Raw genomic sequence first — 21,474 nt, 5'->3', positions numbered from 1 at the left:
AGCTGCTGCCCCTTCCCCCGAATGGTGACATCTACCCATGCCGCAGTCACTGACCCCAGCTTCCCTCGTCCTCCCTCGCCCCGGGCTGCAGTGCCCTTACGGACCCTGTCTGCCACCGCTGCCCAGCCCTCGGCTCGGTCCCCACCAGGTACGGAGGATTTTTCCCCCACTTTTTAAGTATTTTTCCATGCTCGTAGATCAGAGCTCCTCTCTAGCTCCAGCAAGTGAGGGATAACTGCTGTATCCTACGTGCCAGGATCCCTATGGTCAGCCACAAACACTCCCCGCCGGCCCCGTCATCACGAGCGTAAAACACTTTCTCACCCTTTAACCTTTTCCCAAAGTCGCATCCCAACCCCGCCTCCCCCTTTCCGGACCCACCACCCCAGCACGGAGCCTGGGGCAGGGCCGGGGCGATGCCGGGCTCCCTGCTGAGGTGCTCCGGGGTCACTGCGCAAGGTGGGGAGCAGAGGGGTCACCCCGACTTCGGAGGGCTGTGGGAGGCAGCGGCTCGCGGCTCTGCCAAGGGCCACCCTTTGGGGAACACCCCGGGCTGGGAGGCAGCGCAGGCAAACGGGCAGAGCTGTTAAAAATCGGTTGACAACTTAACGGGGCGACTCAGAGGAAGACACTGTCCCTTTTCACAGCTTGTTTATCTGCCTGCACAAGAGACTGAGTCAGGACGTGTGCGGGGACAGCCGGGGGCTGCCAGCGGCCCCGGCACACACCCAGGAAAGCAAACAGAGGCTCTGCCTGCGCACCACCGGGGGAGGCAAGAAACCGAAACCAGCGTGCTTTGAAGCAGCTCCAGGACCGGGGTGGGTGCAAGGGAAGTCGCAGTCCTCCGCTGAACACCTTGAGCAAATGAGGAGTTATTTTGGGCATCCAGCAGTGCAAACACCCTCTTAATGCAACCTTGTCTTACTAAGGAGAATAAAAATAACGCCATCGGTGTGGTTGGCATTCCATGTGCGGCGTTTTCCAGTGCCTGGGCAGACAGATGCCTCTGCGATAGGCGGTGGTGAACAAAGTGGGTGCTAAAGCCAGAAATAAGGGAGGTTTCCTCTCGCCGAGATGCCGGGACCGAGCCTGGGGCTCCCCAAGACAGCCCCGGGGGACAGCCCGGCACTCAGCTCCTGCCGCTTCTGACAGAGGTGCCAGAGTGGGGACAGATGCCATCAGTCGTTCCCGCCCTGTGCTTGGCCAGAAAACCAGACAGAAATGAGTCCCTACAGCCTGACCAGCACCGGGCGCCCCGGCTTGCCCGGCCCCGCGCACCCCGGACCCACCAACACCCCTCATGGCGACGAACTGCTCCTGCTTCTGCGCCGAGCGAGAAAAGTCCGTTTCCGATTGCTCTGCGGCAGACGGTGCCATTACGGGCTGTTGGTCACACGCTACCCAGAGCAAATTAAACACATCCCGAGCGCGGGACCTCAGGCTGCCGAGTGCATCCGGAGTTCATGTAGGGTAAGGGAGGAAGAGCGGGCTTGTGCAGGCAGACCCGAACCCTGCACCCTCCAATGTGAGCCCAAACACCCTGGCACGTGTCACCGCCGACGGCTCCTGTGCCCAGGAAGCAGCACTGGGAGCGGGGCCAGTTTGGGGCCAGCGAAAACAGCTACCGGGGGGGGGGACTGTGGGCTCCCAGCCCTCCCTCGGCCTCAGCCCCGCAGCGGCTTGGCAGGGGAGAGGGATCCCCGCATCCCCGATGCCTGGAGAGCCGGGCAGCCCCCTAGACCCCCATCCCCGGCGACCCCCCCGCTGCATCCGTGGGAACGGCTCGACCCAGCCCTGCCCATGCTGCCGGCACCGAGGGGTCCGGGAGGAGGAAGAGAGAGACGTTTTCAGAGGCCCCTCCCATTGTCCCAAATCTGGGCTCTTTACCCTCTGTGTAAAAACCGATTGACACACGGAGTTGAGGTATTTGTTTCAATCCAGTTCTGTGCAGAAAAGGGTGCCAGGTGATAATCTGCAAAGCCAGCGCACCTCTTAGAAACACAGCTATACAAAAAGGTAACGAAGGAAAAACACATCAACATAGCCTCTGGCCATCCGGTGAGAGCATCCATCATCAGCAACAGATATCGATGGAGTTCTTCTCTGGGTAATTCCAAGAAGATTATTTGCCAGTATTCTCCAGGCTTCATTCCTATCTTTGTTTCTCCTGGCAGCGGCTTCAGTTGGATTTTGGGGTTGTTTGCACAGCACACAGGGCATCACCACACTGTTCGATTCCGGCTTCCTGGGCTAGTAAAGCTGTTGCTGTCACCGCTCACAGGCACGCCGGCCAGTTCACAAGTAACTCTTTGGAGCCCGAGCGAAATGACAGCTGCAGCTATTTTAGCGCCAGGAGTAGGAGGAGCCATGAATTATTACACAATAAAAAGAATTGTATGTATGTGCATTGGTGAAGAACATAAATTATACCTCTCAAGCTCCGGCAGCTTTGGGTGAAGAGGTGACTCAAATAAGGGAAGCTACTTTAGGAAACAGAGCTGCCATCGACTCTCTGCTTTTGAGGCATAATCATAGGTGCGAGGAGTTTAAGGGGATGTGTTGCTTCAATCTAACAGACAATTCTCAATTAGTAGAAGAGAAGATACAGAAATTAACGGATCTGGCCTCAAATGTCAAGGAACAGGAAGGATTAGATCTTACCGAACTAACATCCCGGTTACCAAATCTAAATTGACTAAAGCAACTCTTCTTAATATCTGTGCTTATACTGATCATCTTGTTATTGAGTTGTTGTGTGATTCGACGTTTGCCCATGTGTTGAAGTCTTTGCAAACGGGTACTGAAAGATAGAAAACCCCTGCAAATAAAGATGGCTGAAGTAGAGGATAACCCTTTTACACGGAAAATAGAAGAACAGGAATCCCAGAACTTGGGAAAAGCATAAGGTGAGACTTGCAGGAGATGTAAAACATATCCATAAGTCTCAAAGGGGGGGATTTGACATAGAAAAAGAGTTAAAAATCCACAAAATTGAGTGACCATGATGTGATGGCCTACTCTGAAACCATAGCAAGCGGAATAGAAAGTCCCTAAAACAAAAAGCCCAGAAACATAAATAACCCAATCTTGAAGTTAATCATTGTTCCAAGTGGGGCCCCAACAGAAGAGAAAGTTAAACAGTAAGCTAGGGGCAGCTGACAGGGTGAAGGTATAGCCTCTACTTACCTCAGATAATTTTAATACTAAAAATCACATCTCTAGGAGGAGATCTTATATGTATGACCACCTTAGTATAATGAGCCAGACAGAAATTGGGACGTGCGCAAATAAGCTTTTGTTATATAATTACAAGTGACCGATCAGCAATGTTGATGTGATTTTTCCTTCGTTACCTTTCTGTATAAAAGACCCGAGGTGTGCTGGCTTTGCGAATTATCGCCTGGCACCCTTTTCTGTGCAGAACTGGAATGAAACAAACACCTCGACTCCGCACGTCAGCTGGTTTATGCGCACCGGGTAAAGAGCCCAGATTTGGGACAGCGCTCCCAAGTCCGAGCCAGGAGAGCAGGACCCCGCGGCGCTAATGGCAGGGATGCGCTGTTGGGGCAAGCGTTCGCAGGCTCGACCTGCGTGGTGTGTCCCATGATGAGGTTGCTCCGGGTTGGCGACTGTGGGGATGAGAAGGGCAGTGCCAACGCTGGCGGTGGTCTGGTGAAGGCTCCCACCACCGCCAGCTGCACACATCCAGCCTGTGCGCATCCAGCCTGTGCGCGCGCGTGCTGGAGGGGAGCACGGACGGCATTCATTAAAACCAGCTGCCCCGAGTTTCCCCTCAGCGAGGATTTGCTGCACTGGCTTTAACCTTCCTCCCCACCTCCCTCACAGATGGTGATGAGGGAGGGGACTCCCCCGGCCACTGCGGCTCAGCTCCTTCACCGGGGACACTGCCTTTCCAAGGCCCCTCTGCCCGCTGCCACGCAGGGCAGTGCTGCTGTGTGCGCCCCCGCAGCGGGGCCGGGGTCCAGCCACACCAGGAGTCTCCGTCTCGCGGGGTTTTTCCTGGGTATGTGCTCTTGGCGTGCTCAGACCTTAGAGTGACACTGTCTATGCCCAAAAGCCCTTCGTGGAGCTGGAAGAGGTGGCACGTCTTGCTGCACACCCTCCCAGCGCAGTGCTGCGGCGTGGCCGAGCAGAAAGCATCGCCGTGGCCAGGGACCCCTCGCCAGGACCGAGCTCCAGGAGAGCAAATCCAGCTGTGTGACGGGGGCACGGGGAGAGCCCAGGACAGCCGGGCTTTACTGGGGCACAGCCCACGCGTGGGTCCGGTGGGGTGACCCTGAGTACACCAAGTGACGAACCCCAACTGCTTTCAGGACATTGCTATCCACAAGAACTGGTACTCGCGGCAGCCCTGGAGAGACGCACCAGCCCTCCTGGGGTCTGGGAGGGGAACAGGGTGAGGGGTCTGGGGGAGCGGGAGGGGATCTGTTGGGCTGAGGAGGGTTTCCAGCATGCAGCCACCTCTGGCACAGGGCCTGCAGCATCCCGCACCCAGCCAGGGGCCAGACGAAGACAGTTGGCATGAGGCTGCACCAGGAAAAAAAAACCAACATCCTTGGTCCTGGCCCTGGTCAGCTTAAATCACATGAAGAAAAACCAATAGCTAAACAAAGTCTGCTCCAGAGGTGAAACTTCTCAAGGCCTTATTCATCATGAGCCATACCACTGCTGAGGTACCGAGGGCACTCCCAAACCCCAAGATCCCGTGAAGGTGTGGGGGTCTCTGCCCTCTGCCCCCGCTAGATGGTCTCAGGTGTGTTGGGTCACCCTTGGGGTACACAGGGAGGGACGGGCCAGGCCAGGCAGCCCTGCGGGTGGTCTCATGGGACCTGAGACCCCTGGCAGGAGAGGGACAACCGGTGCGCGGGGCAAGGGCTGCCAGGGAAAGCGCTGGCCCCCGCTCTGTGCACACCTCCCCACGGCGCCGTGCCCTGCAGCAAACAGTGAGGTTTCCAGCACATTTTCCCCTCAAACAGCAAATTTTCCAGCACATTTTCTCTCTGGCCCCTATGTCTCTTAGGGATGTGTTTACGGGAAGGGGGACTGGCTGCTGCAATCCTGAGCAGCCGGATCCCTCGCCAGAAATGGCTGGGTAGGGAGATAAGGCACGGGGGGGAAGAAAACTTTATAAGGAGAAAACATTCCCCAAGTTTCTGGCACCTCGGTGTGAACTGCACAGCCCCTCTCCTCCCCCCACTTTTTTTTTTTTTTTTTTTCTTTTCCCCCCCTCCTCTTATCCAGCAGCATCTCCAGCTGCTGCCCGGGGGAGGCTCCGGGAGGGGGCTGCGCACCACGGGCAGGGACCGACCCGGTACTTCTGGGTGGGAGCTGAACCCCCCCCACCCCCAGACACTTTTTTTTTTTTTTTTTTTTTTGGGTGGCTGTTTTAAATAGGTGGGACCAAAACCACTCCGTTTCCTGGAAACTTTGTTTTCCCTTTCTTCCCCTCCGCCATCCCCGGCCGCGGGGGTGTGCGCGGCGGCGGCGGGCGCGGTATAAATGGAGCGAGCGGCGGGACCGGGCGGCGGGAGTTGAGGGGTAGCTCGACCAGGACCAGGACCAGGACCAGGACCAGGACCAGGACCAGGACCAGGACCAGGACCAGGACCAGGACCAGGACCAGGACCAGGACCAGGACCAGGACCAGGACCAGGACCAGGACCAGGACCAGGACGCGGACCCCCCGGTACCGGTCACCATGGCCGAAGGTAAGATCGCAGGACGATCCCCTCCCGCCGGTGCCCGGGGTTTCTGGCCCGCGGGGAGCGCTGACCGGCCGGAGTGTCGTCGTCCCCCCCCCCCCCCCCACCGCTGCCGCCGCCCCGGCACCTGCGCGGGGGCGCCCGGGAGCGAAGCGCTCCCGCAACCGGGGCTCGGCGGCACCTTCAGCCATTAGCCGCTCGCCCGCTTTCCTGCGAGCTGGCCAAGGGCGGGGGGAATGGGAAAGACTAAAATAGAGGACGGCGACGATAAGAAAAGCGTGGTTCGGGACAGGGTCTGCTCCCCTCCCTCCCTCCGCAGCTACAATGCTCTCCGCTGGCCGGAGCGACGCTGGTATTTGCAGAATGAAGTTTGGTGCTATTTAAAGCTTTCAGTGCTCTCGGAGAAGAGCGTTGACAGCTGGACCGGGAACATGTGCCTACGTCCCACCCTGGTTTAAGGAGGATTTCTGGAGGCTCAGTCAGAAGTAATGCTTCTGGCCTTCGGAAATCCCTCCACGCGGGTGGCTTTTCAGACTTGCCTGGGGAGGCAAAGACAACCTCCATCTCCCATAGGGCTGTCTCCAAAATCCCAGGAAACAGGATTTTTCGATACCAATTGAATATTGGTCCCAATGGAGTGCAGTACCAATGGGTGAGATGGGATCACTCTGCCCCAGTGCCCAGCAGTGCCGCGGGCTGTCCCGGCTCACCGGGCTCCCGGCACTGCGGCAGCAATGCCAACGCAGGTCCCTCAGGTTGGGCACTGGCCCCACCAGCTCCTGGCACGAAGCTGAGCCGCTACACCCAGGGCAGCTGTTGCTCCCGAGTGGTGGTGCCTGGGACCCCGCTGCCACCTGCATGCCCTGGAAGCACCACAGCCCCCTCCCTGCCCATCTCTTGGCACAGATCAGTTTAGGAAGAGGCACCTGTGCTTTGAAAAAAATCTGCTTTTTGCTAAATCCACTGAGGGCAATAACCACGGGTGACTGGGACAAGGAGAAGCGGCAGTCCTGCTCTCTTAACACGCTTATTTGCAACAAGTTTGGCTCAGTGTCAGCAAGGTTCGCACTCATACAGTTCATGTGCTGTAGCACGGAGCCATGTTTCTGCTTACAAAGGGGGATGTGACAAGGGAAAGGACCTTTCTGTGCTCCATCCCTGCTCCAGGGTCCTGAGGGACCAGCTGGAGGGAACTTGCCCTTATTTACGGACAGGCCCAGCTGTCCACAGCAGCTCTTGCAGTGTGGTGGGGATCAGTGATGAGCCCAACCACCTCCCCCGGATGGACGCTACGGTGTCCCAATGCCCAGAGAGCCGGGAGTGGGGTTTCCATTTAGTTCTGGGAACAGCGAGCTCAGGGTCAGCCGTTTCCATCTGGCACCGATGAGCAGCACTCGGTGACCATCACTGCTGGCCTGCAAGCACGGGGAAGGACATAGCCAGGGAGAGCTGCAGCACCAGGGCAGCAAGCTGAGCATCCCCCCTCACGAGCCCCCTGGTCCCTGGCTGGCGCTGAGCTCGCTGAGCGCTCTCCTGCACTAAATGCTTTTGCTTGTTCTGGCAACTAACCCGTCTGCTGGCAGAGCATTCAAGGGTCACTGGCCTTGAGCGATGATAAACGATAGCACATCGTTCCAGCGCGGCACCTGGGGCGGCGGGGATGTGGCTGCTCCGGCACGCAGCCCTGCCTGGGCTGGGAGGCAGAGCAGGGCAGGGCAGAGTGCCTGAGGCTGGGGAATCAGACACCCTCTTTGTCATCGAATTTACGGTCGGTCTCTCCGATTTGTCAGCAGTCATGGAGCGGTAAAGCTGCCCAGAGGGCTGCCCTGGGTCCAGCTGAGGCACAGAACCAGCCCTGGCATTCTCCAGGCTCAGCAGCGCTCATTTGGGGTGGGGGCACAGAGACAGCAAACCCCGGCCAACGGGCCCCACGCCTCCCAGAAAGCGGAGGTGAGCCCTGGGCTTTGCTCCAGTGCTGGACGCTGTGAGCCGCGGACCTGGCACGGCTCTGGCAGCACATGGTGTCCCCCCTCCATGGTGGTACCATTGAGGGCAGCACCACAGCACAAGAAATATGGCACAGAGCTCAGTGGGGAGGACAGCGCTTCACTGCGAGCTCACCTGCCGGTGGGACCACTGCCCCTGTGAGCTTGTAGCCCACGATGCGAGCCCAGCCTGCAGAGCCCTCCAAGAGGGATGCTCAGAGCTCAGTGCAGCCACAGCACCCAGGGCTGTGCCGGGCACACCAGGAGAGGACAGGGCAGCTTGGGCAGAGGAGACTGCCAAACCCTGGCACCAAAGTCCAAAACCCCAGGGCTCAGGGTGGGGGTAATGCAGTCCCTTCTGCTCGAACACAGGGACTGCGTGTGCGGTGCACGGCTGTGCCCCGGGAGCGTGTGGCAGAGGGGAGAGCTGTACATGCCGCTGCCTTTGCAGATCTGGTGCTGGAGACATGGGACCTGCAGTGCGAGCGCAACGGCCGGGAGCACCGGACGGCAGACATGGGCTGCCAGCAGCTGGTGGTGCGGCGGGGACAGCCCTTCACCATCACCCTGCACTTTTCGGGCAGAAGCTACGAGGAGGGGGTGGACAAACTCGCCTTCAACGTCGAGACGGGTGAGTGCCACCGTGCCCTGTGCCATGAGCAAGTGCCTGCCACAGGGCGAGTTGCCCTCTGCCCCTGCCCTCGTCCCACGCTCACACGAGGGCTGCGCTGAGGCACCTGCCCCATCTCACACAGTCCCCCCATGTCCCTCCCCGGCAGAGGTTGGTGCTGTGCACAGCTATACAGGAGAGCTGGGGAGGGACGCTTATCAGGGAATGGAGGGATAGGGCAAGGGGTAACAGTTTAAAACTGGAAGAGGAGAGATTTAAACTAGACGTTAGGAAGAAATTCTTCACACTCAGGGTGGTGAGCCCCTGGCCCAGGTTGCCCAGAGGAGCTGTGGCTGCCCCATCCCTGGAGGTGTTCAAGGCCAGGCTGGACGGGGCTCTGAGCAACCTGGGCTGGGGGGAGGTGTCCCTGCCCAGGGTGGGGATAGAATGAGATGATCTGTAAGGTCCCTTCCAAGCCAAACCATTCTGTGATTCATACTAAGATGGAGAGAAAAGGTAGAGCCTCTGCTCCATAATGAGAGCTGAAGGGAAGTGATAAAGAAATAAAACAAAAACCGCCGCTGCCTCCTCCTCCTCCTCCCCAGGGCTGAGCCAGACTTGGGGCCATGCCGGAGCCACCGGCTCACCAGGAAGGGCTTTGGCTGCAGCTGGGAACCCACCCGAGTCTCTTACCCTTCTGAGAAACATCAGCAAAAGCGACTCTTTTCAGCCAGAAGTTTTTACAGCACATTTGTTGATGGTCTTTTTTACCCAGCCACCACTGCCCCCCCCCCCCTCAGACATCCCTGGAGCGGGGTTTGCTCAGGAAACGTAAACCCTGGAGAAAGGAAACGTTCCCAGTGAGCCTCCCCAGCGCACAGCCCCACCGCGGCCCCCCCGAGCGGTGCCGGTACGCAGGAGCCGGGCGCAGCGCTCGGCGGGTCCCCACAGCTCCGCACCGGGGGCTGCTCCTGCCGCTGCTGTAGCCCTGGCAAGAGCCTGCTGGGAACGGTGGGGACAGGGACATCAATCCCATGGCCACAGCCAGGCACAGCCGACGGGCAGGGGCTTGGCCCCCGCCAGCTCAGAGCAAAGGGAAAGGAAACTCTCGGGCAAGAGTTATTTTGGGGCTGCAGCGTCCTGCTGAGTCAACCAGGCCAGAACTCAAAGTGAAACGGCAGCTGGGTTTCCTCACAGTTTAAAATACTTTTCTTTTTTTTTTTTTTCCTCACCTAAAACTCTGATCCCACCACAGGGTGACAAACACAAACTCAGCAACCCCCCAGCTTCACCCTAAACCAGCAGCTCCCCTGTTGCCCCCCGGTCCCAAGGCAGCCATGGCGGGGGTCTCCCTGCCCACTGCTCCCACCCGCCGGGTTTTTACGAGGTCATGCTCCATCCTGGGTAGCCCCCAGCTGGTTCTGCAAGCGTGGAGAAGCCCCACGGCAGAGCCTCCTGGGGCAAAGACGCAGGCTGGCAGCGGCTGCCGTCGGGCTGGAGCGCAGCCCCGGCGCTTGCGAAAAACGGGGTGAAGGTGCTTTGGCTCTTGGTGGCCCTGGCACATCCCTCACCGGGGCCGGACCCGCAGCACCGCTGGGGCAGGGGCTGCCAGACCTGCTTTCCCCTGGGACAGTGACGCCACGTGCCACCTCCCACAGGAAAGAAGGGAATGGCTCTGTACAAAAATAGAGCCTGTGTTTTTAAAGCGGCGAGTTTGAAGAGCCCTGCTCAGGCGCCTGCATCCCAGGGGGGTGCCGTGGGCTTTGCAGGGAGGGAGGGAGGGAGGGAGGGAGGGAGGAAGAGGAGGAGGAGGCGGCGGTGGCATGTTCCCGAGGCTGGCCACCCCCCCGGCAACGCCAGGCTGACCCTTGCCAAAAGGGCACGGTTAGCTCAACCCGGCCTCCCTGAAAGGACAGAGAGGAGAAACTGTGTCACTCTCATGAGTTCATGAGTATTTTTGGTGACTCGCCTGGCGTCCTGCCCACGCTGCGGGCGAAGGCTGGCAGGGGACCAGCCCGGGGCTGTGCTCCCGGCGGGGCGGGGGGGGGGGGGAGCGGACCCTTGTGGAACCGCTGCGCTGGCTACTAGCCAGCCCCACGCGGGCACCGGCGTTGGCATCGCCGCAGGGCCATGGTTGGCCGGGGCTGGGCGTCACCGCTCCCCAGAGGAGCGGTGTTTGGAGCTGGCGCGGTGCAGGTGGCTTGGACGCAGCCGCGTGCTCGGAGGGGCCGGCAGGGATCACGCTGTCCTCGGCTCGAGCCCTGCGGCCACTGATGTAATCGCTGATCGTGGGATGTTTGCGGCAACGCCTGAGGCTGCACACACGTAGCGGGGCTCCCACTGAGAGCACCCCGGTGACGGGGGCTCCGGGGTCCCCGCGCCGTGGGCTGCGGCAGGGCCGGGCTGCGCGGGCGCAGGGACTTGGCAGCTCCGCTCCAAGCGGAGACAGGAGTGGGTGCAGCTGAGGGGAGGAGACATGGCATTGGGGTGGGCACCGGGGTGAGCTCCCCCTCTGCTCTCCTAGCCCTGGGGCACCCGTGGGGCGAGCTTCTCCTTCCCACAGCTTTCCAAACAGCAGGAGACGTGCCTGAGCTTCCCACAGATGCGCTGCCCTGAGCCCCCAGTACCCGACAAACCAAACAGCGAACCTCCCTGGGTGGCAAGAGACGAGGTCCGGGGCAGCCATCGCAGGGCAGAGGGCACGGGAGCACCACAGGGTGCTTGTGGGGCAGGTCCCCTCAGCGCAGCCCCCCGGCGTGGGGCTCCCAGGGCCCCCGCAGCACCAGGAAAGCTGACCTGCTCCTTCTTGGCAGGACCCTGCCCCATCGAGACGTCAGGTACCAGGTCCCACTTTGCCGTGACCGACTTCCCAGAGGAGTCGGGCTGGAGCGCCGTGGTCCAGCAGCAGGATGGGGATTCCCTCTCCGTCTCACTCTGCTCCCCCCCAAGCGCCCGCATCGGCCGCTACAGCCTGACAGTGGAGACCTCCACCGGCTACGAGGGCAGCAGCTACCACATCGGGGACTTCGTTCTGCTCTTTAATGCCTGGCACCCAGGTGAGGCTTTCATCTTGCCAAGACCAGGGGTTCCCAGGTAAGGTGAGCACAAGTCGCCCCCCATCTCTGCCAGGGAAGCGCATCCCCACAGATCTTATGCCATTGCAGACCGCAGGTGCCCCAAGCTCTGCCTCAGATTTAACCAAAAATCCCCACTTTACTTCCACTTCCACTTCCACATAGTTCCCACAGCAGGTCAGGGCCACAAGCACCACCCCCCACCCCAGGACACACACAGCCCCTCTGCCAGCACCCCAAACACCCAAAGCCCCATCTGGACTGTCCCCGCCACGCAATGACCCGCAGGAGCTCACCTCTGTGGTGCTGGTGTGAAGCCCCGGGCAGCCCGCGGCAGCAGCTCCTGGCCCCCAGGAAGCAGAGGAAAAGCTACTAATGGGCTTTAATTAATTGCCCCCACCTGGCCCAGCCCTGCCCACCTACCCCAGGCCGGAATCCCGCTGTGGGCTCCGGGATGAGCCCCTGGTGCCCCCAGGGGTGTCACTGTCCTGGTGAAATTCGGGCAGCCCGACCCAGAAGGGAGGCTCAGTGCTGTAGAGTTTAACGGCACTGGGCAAACAACAGCCGGGATTTTCATCTCTCCGTGTCCTTCCCATGCCCCGAGGAGCAGCCCTGCTCCCAGCTCGATTTCCTGAATCCCAAACGCTCCGTGCTGGCTCCGCCGAGATAAGGGGCTTAGGAAGCTTCGCTCGCCCAGGACTGTGCTGAGCACTGGCGCTGGGGATGTATGTGTTGGGTTTTTTTCTCAAAACATTTCCAGTAAATAGTGATTTTTTTCCAGCAGTAACTGCTGTGCGAGCAAAATGGCTTCAGCTGTGATCTCAGACAGGGCTCCCGGTTCCCACTGCTCGCTTCTCCCACCAGGGAGGTTTCCCCTCCTGGGAAAAGACCTGACTCCATAAAACACAAGGGAGAAAGGAAAGAGAGAAATGAGAAAGACTAGAAAAGAAAACCACAAGTCTACTGAAATTTTCCCATGAGCTGAAGTAAAACAGAGTTGAAATTCTCCAGCAGCTTTTCCAGACGGGAGCAGTCCCAGCCCCCGTTGCCTCATTTCCCACCAGACCCGACCCCGGTCACTGCCCAGCACGTCCCCGGGGAGGGGGCAGCCCTGAGCAGGGCCGGGGGGCAGAGCCCCGTCCCCATCCCTCGCTCTCTCTGCAGAGGACACGGTTTTCCTCCGAGACGAGGACGAGCGCTGCGAGTACGTGCTGGCCCAGCAGGGACTCATCTACCAGGGCGCCCGCGACTACATCACCTCCACCCCCTGGAACTTCGGCCAGGTGAGTGGGGCATGGTCCCCTGGGACCCCCAGGACCCTCAGCCGAGCCCAGATCGTGCAGCGCTGGCAGTGCAGGGCACAGGGGCTGGTGCCACGTGTGTGTCCCCGAAAACGCATCCCGGATGCAGCCAGCACCTCGGGGAGGCTCCAGCCCCGCCGTGCAACCGTGGGACAAACCAACCGAGATCTCATTCCTGAGAAGGGAACGCGCTGACTTTGAAGCGTGGCAGAGCGAGGGCAGCGTTCCTGTGTGGCTCCTGGAGGCCCAGGGGGGCTGCGCGCTCCTAATCGGGGCGGCCACGCTGCACCGGGAGCCGGCAGGCGATAACACGCTCCCCAGTGCCGTGCCGGCCGCGCCGATAAGGCAGTGCCCGTGCCCTGAGCTGCAGCCCCCTGCGGCCACGCTGGGTCCCCGACACCAGGGGAGTCCGGCTGCCCTCCCCGACCTCCGGGCTGTCCCGCAGGGGTGGCGGGGCCGGCGGGAGCGGGGGTGCCTGTGGCCCCCGCACGATCCGTGCATCAATTCGGGGAAGGGCTGTGACTCACCCGGGGATGGGAAATAGGTGGTTTTCCCTGGAGGTCGGGTCCGTGCCTGACCCCTGCGCAGCAGCAGCTGCAGGAAGCAGGATCCGTCCCCGGCGCGAGGGGGGGCGCTCGCCCTTGGACTTCGCAGGCTGAGCCCCCGCCAGCCGCAGCGCCAGCCCCTCGTCACGGTGGCACTAACCGGAGAAGGTCATTCAGTGGGTGCTTGCTCAGGGAGGGGACCCTGGGGATGCGTGACCCCCCCCCCCCCCGTGTGCCCAGCAGCCCCACTTGCTGGGGCATCGTGGTGAGCCAGGGAGGGGGGACCGAGGCAGGAGAGCCCCTGTGCACTGTTGGGACCTCACACCCCTTTTCTTCCCCCTCTGCATCAGTTCGAGGACGACATCTTGTCCATCTGCCTCAAGCTGCTGGACACAAACCCCAAATTCCTGAGGGACCAGAACCGGGATTGCTCCCGCCGCAATGACCCCGTGTACATCGGCAGGGTGGTGAGCGCCATGGTGAGTCCCGTGGGGCACCGGCCACCAGCGCTCCCAGCAGGGTGTCTCCAGGCTCCCCAGCACCCCATGTCCCCCGGGATGCAAACACCCCGTTGTTGTCCCCACAGCTTGCAACTACAGCTGTGACAGAGAGGTGGCATTTGCCATTCCCCCCCGCCGCCCCCCCCAATTACACCGGTTTCCTTCCCGGGGTGTTTCGCATCCCCTTTACAACTTTTCCACCATTGCTCTGATATCACATTATATATACAAGATCCTTTAAGAGGAGAGAAATAGCAGAGGTGGGCGCACACCATCCCGGGAGCAGTTTTTGCTCCTCTCTGGCTGCCGGACGTTATAATCCTAACCAAAATCCCAGACGGGAGGACACGTTTCTAAAATCCAACCCCGATTAGCACATCCCACTTACAGCCTCTCCATCCACCCACTCTCCCACCTGCGTATCCCCAGCTCACCGGGATGCAGGCGGCCGCGGCGCAAGAGCGCACCGGGATGCACGCATCCGCGTGCATCCCGGTGCGCTCTTGCGCCGCGGCCGCCTGCATCCCGGTGAGATCTTGTGCTGCTCCAGGATGGATGGCACGTGTGAGCTGGGAGAAGGCTCTTTCCTTCCCTCACCAGCCTTCTCCTGCCCTTCTGTGCCCGGCCCTCCCTCCATCCACCCCCCCCCCCTTCCCCCTTTGTCATCCCGCAGGTAAATTGTAACGACGAGGACCGGGGGGTGCTGGCAGGGCGGTGGGACAACAATTACGAAGATGGGATGAGCCCGATGGCCTGGATCGGGAGCGTGGATATTCTGAAGAGGTGGAAGAAGTTTGGGTGTCAACCAGTCAAGTACGGCCAGTGCTGGGTCTTCGCTGCCGTGGCATGTACCGGTGAGAACAGATGTTCCTTCTCTCCCTTTTCCCCACAGGAGGGGGTCACCCGTGTCCCCCCTCCCCGTCTCCCACCCCCTGCCCTCCGCTCACTCCCTGTGCTGCGGCAGGAGGGAACCGCTGGAGCTGATCACAATCGGCCCGCAATGATTGCTTAGCAATTAAGCGCTCTGTTATTCTAATCTGTCAGGAAATAGAGGGAAAAAATATAGAAAAGGGCTCTGGCTTTTCAGTTAGCGTCCCCGGCCGGGCAGAGAGGGAGGGGCTGGACTCACGGAACGGCAGAAGGAAAGTGGCTTTAAGGTCAAGTTTGCAATAAAGTCATGAATGCACTGAGATCAAAATAATTTCATTGCCACCGAGGCAGTCAAGCTGGGGCAGAAGAGAAGAAAAAAATTCCAGGCTCGCTTCTGCTGAGAAGCGCGCGCGTGCACACACACACACACACACACACACACACACTTGTGCACTCACGCAGTTGTGCCCTGAGAAAAAACGCCGCGCTTGCAGGGTTGCATGAGCGCGCATGTGCATTTATATCTCACAGATATATATGAGATCCTTTTTAGAGGAGAGAAATAGCAGAAAACTAAAGTGGTTTTTCCGCAACTCTCAGAAGTTTATAGCCTTCCTTTGAAGCGTTATAACTACCTCCCTGTTCCCCGGGGAGCTCCGCTCGCAGTAAAAGGCAGCTGTGAGATTAAATAAGAGGTTGCAGCGCGCTGCTGCCCGTGCACTCCTTCAAAAGCACTCGCAGCCGCTTTTGTGCCTTTTTTCTTCTGCGATATCAAAACCCGACAGACTGCCAGTGCCGCGTGCCACCCGACTCGCACGCGGAGTCCCACGGCGACTGCAGGAGACGGCCGGTCCTGGGGATCAGTCCCCGGGCAGCTCTTTGCGGGGAAAGGGAAGGGCAGGAGCTGAGCAAACCGGGGGTTCCATGGGGCGGGAGCTGAGCAAACCCGGCACCCCGTCTCACCCTGCGCTGCCTCCCCGCAGTCATGCGGTGCCTGGGGATCCCCAGCCGGGTGGTGACCAACTACAACTCAGCCCACGACACCAACGGCAACCTGATCATCGACCGCTACCTCAACGAGATGGGGGAGGAGGACCGGCGCTCCAGGGACATGATCTGGTGAGTGGCACGGCAGGACCTCAGCCTGCCCACCCCTGGGGCGGCGTTGCCCGGGGCCCGGCGGGTGCTGGGGGAGGCTGAAGCCCCTACGTCCTGGCTTCCCTTGCAGGAACTTCCACTGCTGGGTGGAATCCTGGATGGCCCGTCCAGACCTAGCACCTGGCTACGATGGGTGGCAGGCGCTGGACCCGACCCCCCAGGAGAAGAGCGAAGGTACGGCGCGCACCACGCGGGCGCTCCATCCCACCCCACGCCCCCGTCACGGCAGGGTCTCCCCCCGCCGCAACTGTGTCTGGCCCCTGTGGCGGCCAAACACCGGGTGGTGACGGTGGCTCCGCTCCCTGCAGGGGTTTTCTGCTGCGGTCCAGCCCCCGTCAGAGCCATCAAGGAGGGCGACCTGCAGCTGAAGTATGACATTCCCTTCGTCTTCGCGGAGGTGAATGCCGACGTGGTGTACTGGGTGGTGCGGCACGACGGGACGCAGAAGAAGAGCACCCACTCCTCAGTCGTGGGGAAGAACATCAGCACCAAGAGCGTGGGCAGGGACAGCAGGGAGGACATCACCCACACCTACAAGTACCCAGAGGGTACGGGGCAGCAGAGGGGGCAGAGACACCCCCGGGGGAGTCAGCTATTGGGAAACAGGGGGGGGAACGATTCATTAAGGCAGCAGCTGCACCAGGGGGGGCTCCAGGGATTGGGGCAAAGCAGCCCGGACCATACCCTCCCTGTACCCACCCCGGGAATCACATTTTTTCCACGCACCGCAGGGTCTGAAAAGGAGAGAGAAGTGTTTGCGAAGGCAGAGCTTGAGAAGAGCTCGCTCAGGGAGGAGGATGAGGGGCTGCACCTCAAGATCAAGCTGTCGGAGGGTGCGAACATCGGCTGCGACTTCGACGTCTTCGCCGTCATCAACAACAACTCAGACACGGAGCGAGTCTGCAGGCTCATGCTGTGTGCTCGAACCGCCAGCTACAACGGCACCGTCGGGCCCCAGTGCGGCATGAAGGACCTGCTGAATGTCACCCTCGCTCCCTGGGCAGGTAAGAGACCCGCGGGCAGCGAGGAGAGGATGCTGCAGTGAGGGCTGGGGTCAGGTCAGCAATTTTCCTGTGTTCGGCTGCATCTCTGGGGTCTGCAGCGAGGCCGCGGTGCCGGGGCAGGGATGGGTCCCCCCAGCAGAGCATCACCGCGCTGGCCAGGGGCCGGGGCGCAGCAGCCACCTCGCAGCCAGTGGGAGGGAGACACTGCCGCCGGGTCCTGGCTCCGCGCCGACAGCTTTCCAGAGAGGAAGCCCTGGTTGCAGCCGCCAGCTGCCCGCTCCCCACACACGACCGCCGAGCAGCAATAAGAGCTGGACATGTCCTGTCGGGGTGTCACCACGGGGGGCCGGGACCAGCGGGAAGGGCTGCCGGCTCACGCAGAGCCCCGCAGCCCCGCTCAGGACCTGGGGGTCGGCACCAGCCTCCCTGAAAACAAGGTGCGAGCCAAGAGCTGGGTTCCTTGCTTCTCCAGCTTGGCACTGCCCAGCACTGCAGGGGTTCTGTCCCCTCCGGTTGTACCACCAGCGCTGCTGGTTCTCGAGGTCGTCACGCTCCGGGCTGGCGTGGGGCAGCAATCGGAGGTTTCTGTTTCATCCCGTGGAATAACAGCAGCGTTAAAGCATGGCCTGGGGCTGGGTGGTGGGGTCAGCCCGTGCCCAGAGCCGGTGCCAGGGTGTTTATCCATCTGGCAGCCCCGTGCCGCATCACCCCCATTCACCAGCGGCTGCCTCGGTGGGCAAAGCCCCGGGCTGGCGGGACTCCCGCGAGCTGCAGCTCTGTCACAAGGCTGCTTCGCCCTTATTTATCTACCACTGTGGATTTTTAATCTTTGATGGAAGGATAAGGAACATTGCTCAGGCAGGGGGCTGGAAATGCATTTAGAGAGGACAAAAGTTACTGCCGTTGCATCCGTTACGCCGAGGGAGCAAGCTGTGCGCAGCGCAGGGCGCGCGTCCCAGGGCGCTCTGCCGCACTCGTCAGCATCCCTCTCTTGCTCTTCCGTACGCCTCCGCTTCGCGAGCCGGCGCTGGGCTCTGCCGGGCTCTGCCGCAGGATTTTCCCACAGGCAGGGAGAGCGGGACTGACCCCGGGTCGGCTCCGATAGCACGGTCCCAGGCTGGTCACAGCAGCGCTGAAGCTCTCGGTGTCTCCCCCTTGGGTGGGTGCGACATCTCACAGCATTTCGCCACAGAGCTGTCCCGGCACGGCCCGCTGAACCTTCATCAGCCTTTCTTACAAATTAGCATCACCGCTTGGTAATTAAACAAGAGTTTTGATTTATGTCAGTTTTTCACAGACCCTTCAGGGCTTGGAAACGCAATACATCTGCTGTCCTGGAACAGCCTAATTGTTAATCTAAGACAAGATCTGCTCTTCTAATAGGGCCCGTAACAAATGCAGCACTCAGCTCGCTGCTATTTGTTGAGCTGCATGAAGGGAATAACAAATGTGCCCACTCACCGCTGCAGAGGGAAGCGGGACGCTGCCTTTGCTCACGTTGGCAAAGTCTCCCTGCGGTGTGGGCACTGGTGGGTACCAGCACCTGCAAGTGCCTGCAGAGCTGCTCTGGAGCCTTCTGCTGCGGGGCTGGATGGGGACAGCGAGGCCACCCATTGCCCGGCCCGCTGGAGGGGCCCTGCTGGCCTTTAGGGTCTTTAACATTCCCCTCCACAAGTTAATCCAACATCATTTTCTCTGTGACTTTAATTATGAGCTCCTGAAGATTCTACCCCCAGCTCCTGCCTGGGAATATAGACCCCCATACTCCCAAATTTGCAGCCTTTAGGGAGCCCCTGCACTGCGTGCCGGCACGTGGAGCCCAGCCGGAGTGGTGCCGGGTCCATCCCTCTCCCGCAACCTCAGCTGATGCTCCAGCACTTCGCGTCCTGCCCCGGCTACGCCGGGCTTCGCTTCCAGCGGTCACAGCCTCTCTGAAGTCCTTCCCCATGACGGCTCTGCAGCTGGTTGCCTTCAGCCTCCTTCCCCCCTCAGCACAAGACAGCCCAGTCCCTGGAGGGCTTTGGGATAAACAATGCTCAGAGCTGAGCGAGGGCAGCTGCCGGGGAGCGGGGCTGCCTGCCGGCACCGGCTGCGAAGGGCTGGTGAAGCCCATCCGGGGCGCCGGTGCAGGTGCAGCCCTGGGGTCCTGCCCTGGCACATGGCTCCTTCCCCTCCCCGAGCCCCAAACATCACTTCTGGCACCTGGTTCTGGTGCCAGGTCCCTCCCTGCCACCCCGAGCCGGGCGCTCGCAGCCCTGCACGGGTGGGAGCAGCACCGGTACCCGGCACCCCGGCAGCACCCTGAGGACCCAGCTGGGCATATGGGGACAGGCTGCAGCTGTCTGTGGCTCATTTGGGAAATGCCGTCGATCTGGGGGCTGATGACAGCTAAATATAACCCGTTTTCTTGGGGAAGCGCTTAGGCAAGACGCCCCCCCAGCACAGGCTTGCTCGCGGGTGCTCCAGCCTGCAGCGCGTGGTGCCTGCCCACCCTGCTGTACCCCTTCCCGACCGGGGTGTCCCCAGTGCTGGGGGAACCCCAACTCCCCCAACACTTTCCCATCCTGGAGAAGCTCCTGGGGAGCGCAGACCAGGCGGGTGCCAGCACGGGGGCACAGGCGCTGGGTTGGGGAAGGGGTGAGCTCTGACCTCGCTCTGCTTCCCCTTCCAGAAAACAGAGTGCCCCTGCGGATCCTGTATGAGAAGTACGGGGAGATCCTGACCCAGGACAACCTCATCAAGGTGGTGGCTCTCCTGACTGAGTACCAGACTGGTGACGTCATCGTGGCAGTCAGGGATGTCTACATCCAGAATCCGGAGATCAAGATCAGGGTAAGGGCTCAGCTGCTCTGTCCCAGGTGGGTTTGGGGTTGGGGGACATTTCCCATTCACAGGGAGTTGCTGCAATCACCCTGCGGGGTTGGTCCCGGTGATCCGAGCCCTGGGACAACCCCACCACAGCAGGGCTTGGGCAGCAGGTCCTGTATCCCCGAGGACCTGCATCCGCAGTGACCTGCCTCGGCACGCTCAGGGCAGGGGGAGCACCATGGCCCCCAGGCAGGGCGGCCCTGGGGGTCCAACCCTGCCTGCTTGCAGATTTTAGGGGAGCCGATGCAGAAGCGGAAGCTGGTGGCGGAGATCAGCCTGGTGAACCCCCTCGCAGCCCCCCTGAGCAACTGCGTGTTCTTGGCGGAGGGCAGCGGTCTCACCGACGGGCAGCAGATCAAGGAGCTGTAAGAGCTTTTCCTCCCTTCACCCGGCCGGGCCGTTGGGGATGGGGCAGGGGTGGACTTTTGTGCCCAGAGCCCCCAGGGAGGGCAGCCCCATGCCTGGCTCTGCTATGGGCACAGCGGGAGCTGGGGCTGCAGTGGTCCCCACGGGGTGTGGGGGCTCAGAGCATCTCTGCCCCACACCTCACTGGGGAGGGGGGGCTCAGCCATGTCGGGGGTGGGGGAGTCCCTACTTCCCAGGGCCATCCTGTGGCACCACGGGTGCAGGGAAGGTGATGGGTTCCTGGGAGGGAGAGGGGCCACCCTGCTGACCCCCCGTCCTCCCCCAGCGAGGAGCCCGTGGAACCGCAGGCGGTGGCCAAGGTCCGGTTGGATTTCGTGCCGAGCCAGGCGGGGCTGCACAAGCTGATGGTGGACTTCGAGAGCGACAAGCTGACGGGGGTGAAGGGCTACCGCAACGTCATCATCGCACCCCAGCCCAAGTGAGCGGCCGCCGCAGCCCCCCGCTGCAGAGACCCTGCCTCCCCTTCCCATTCGGGGCCCCCTCTACTCGCTTTAGCCCAGGACAGTCCCAGCGGCACATGGAAGGACGACTGCCAAAGCCCAGCCCGACCCCGACGCAGCGGCCGTGGTGCTGTGCTCCTCCCCGGGAGCGCTCAGTGCTGCGGGGAGAGAAGCGACGGGAGCGGGAACAGGAGAGCGGGGATGGGGGTGTTCGGGGGTTTCCTGCGGCAGCCGCTCACTTCACTGCCTTTCCCTCACCCCGCGGGGTGGAAATGTCCCATCCTGGCTGTCCCCTGGCCTGGGAGCAGCAGGGACCCCCCTGCCGGGCAGCTGCCAACCCCCTCCTCTTCCTGCAGCGCCGACGGCCCCGGCCCGCAGAGCAGATTTTATAAACCAAAGAGCAGAACAACCTTCTCCAGCACTGACTGCACCTCAGCCGTGCTCACGCGCGCCGTTGCCATTCTCTGAACGCAATTCAGTAGAGAAAAAGATTGTATACTGTGAGCACAAAGCTGTTTATATGCTATATACATATATAACAAATCTATTTATGGCTACATATAAATATATACTGCATATCACCCTACTGCATAGGTAAAGCAGGATATTCGCTTTGATAACCGTTCCTGTCACCGCAAACACTGTGCAGTGAGGGATGGGATGTTACCTTGACATGGATTAACTATGCAAGCACTGAATAAAACCTCTATTTTTCACTGTTAAATCCAGCCCCGGCTCTTCTTGGGCATCCTCTCCGAACACCCATCCTCTCCCGGCACCCGAGGGGTGAGTTCCCCCCCAGCCCAGCGCTGTCGCTGCGGGTTTATGGCCGTGGCTGGTGTGTTGCTGCACTAAAGCCACGCTGTGGGCTCCGCTTCAACCACCTCCCTCCGCCCCGAGCTGCGGAGCCGGCACAGCCCGGCATTCGCGGGGTGCTCTGCAGCTCAGGGGTTGTACCCAGAAAGAGCGG

The 21,474-nt window shown here is 60.9% G+C and overlaps 1 protein-coding gene across 2 annotated transcripts; it reads left to right on the top strand.

Moving 5' to 3' along the window:
• The first annotated feature begins 4,234 nt into the window (after positions 1 to 4,234).
• TGM2 (transglutaminase 2) lies at positions 4,235 to 21,228 on the top strand. 2 transcript variants are annotated; one of them, XM_082491038.1, is made up of 14 exons: positions 4,235 to 5,729; positions 8,160 to 8,339; positions 11,132 to 11,374; positions 12,557 to 12,675; positions 13,589 to 13,717; positions 14,412 to 14,592; positions 15,592 to 15,727; positions 15,837 to 15,940; positions 16,075 to 16,314; positions 16,498 to 16,770; positions 19,442 to 19,602; positions 19,867 to 20,003; positions 20,330 to 20,482; positions 20,861 to 21,228. In XM_082491038.1, exons 1-14 carry the CDS (start codon positions 5,720 to 5,722, stop codon positions 20,970 to 20,972), a joined length of 2,178 nt encoding a protein of 725 aa, XP_082347164.1. In that variant the 5' UTR covers positions 4,235 to 5,719; the 3' UTR covers positions 20,973 to 21,228. The 2 variants fall into 2 exon arrangements, with proteins under 2 accessions (XP_082347164.1, XP_082347165.1); XM_082491039.1 differs by having other exon boundaries at positions 4,237 to 5,729; positions 20,330 to 21,228.
• Positions 21,229 to 21,474: the final 246 nt, after the last annotated feature.

The sequence above is a fragment of the Vanellus vanellus genome, assembly GCF_965231255.1.
Source record: "Vanellus vanellus genome assembly, chromosome: 15".
Classification (NCBI taxonomy): domain Eukaryota; kingdom Metazoa; phylum Chordata; class Aves; order Charadriiformes; family Charadriidae; genus Vanellus; species Vanellus vanellus.
This window is presented reverse-complemented; position numbering and strand designations above follow the sequence as displayed.

Coding starts and splice junctions, on each gene's coding strand:
- TGM2 (XM_082491038.1), top strand. Junction 8,340..11,131: donor CGCCTTCAACGTCGAGACGG/GTGAGTGCCACC, acceptor CCTTCTTGGCAG/GACCCTGCCCCATCGAGACG. Junction 16,315..16,497: donor CACCTACAAGTACCCAGAGG/GTACGGGGCAGC, acceptor CACGCACCGCAG/GGTCTGAAAAGGAGAGAGAA.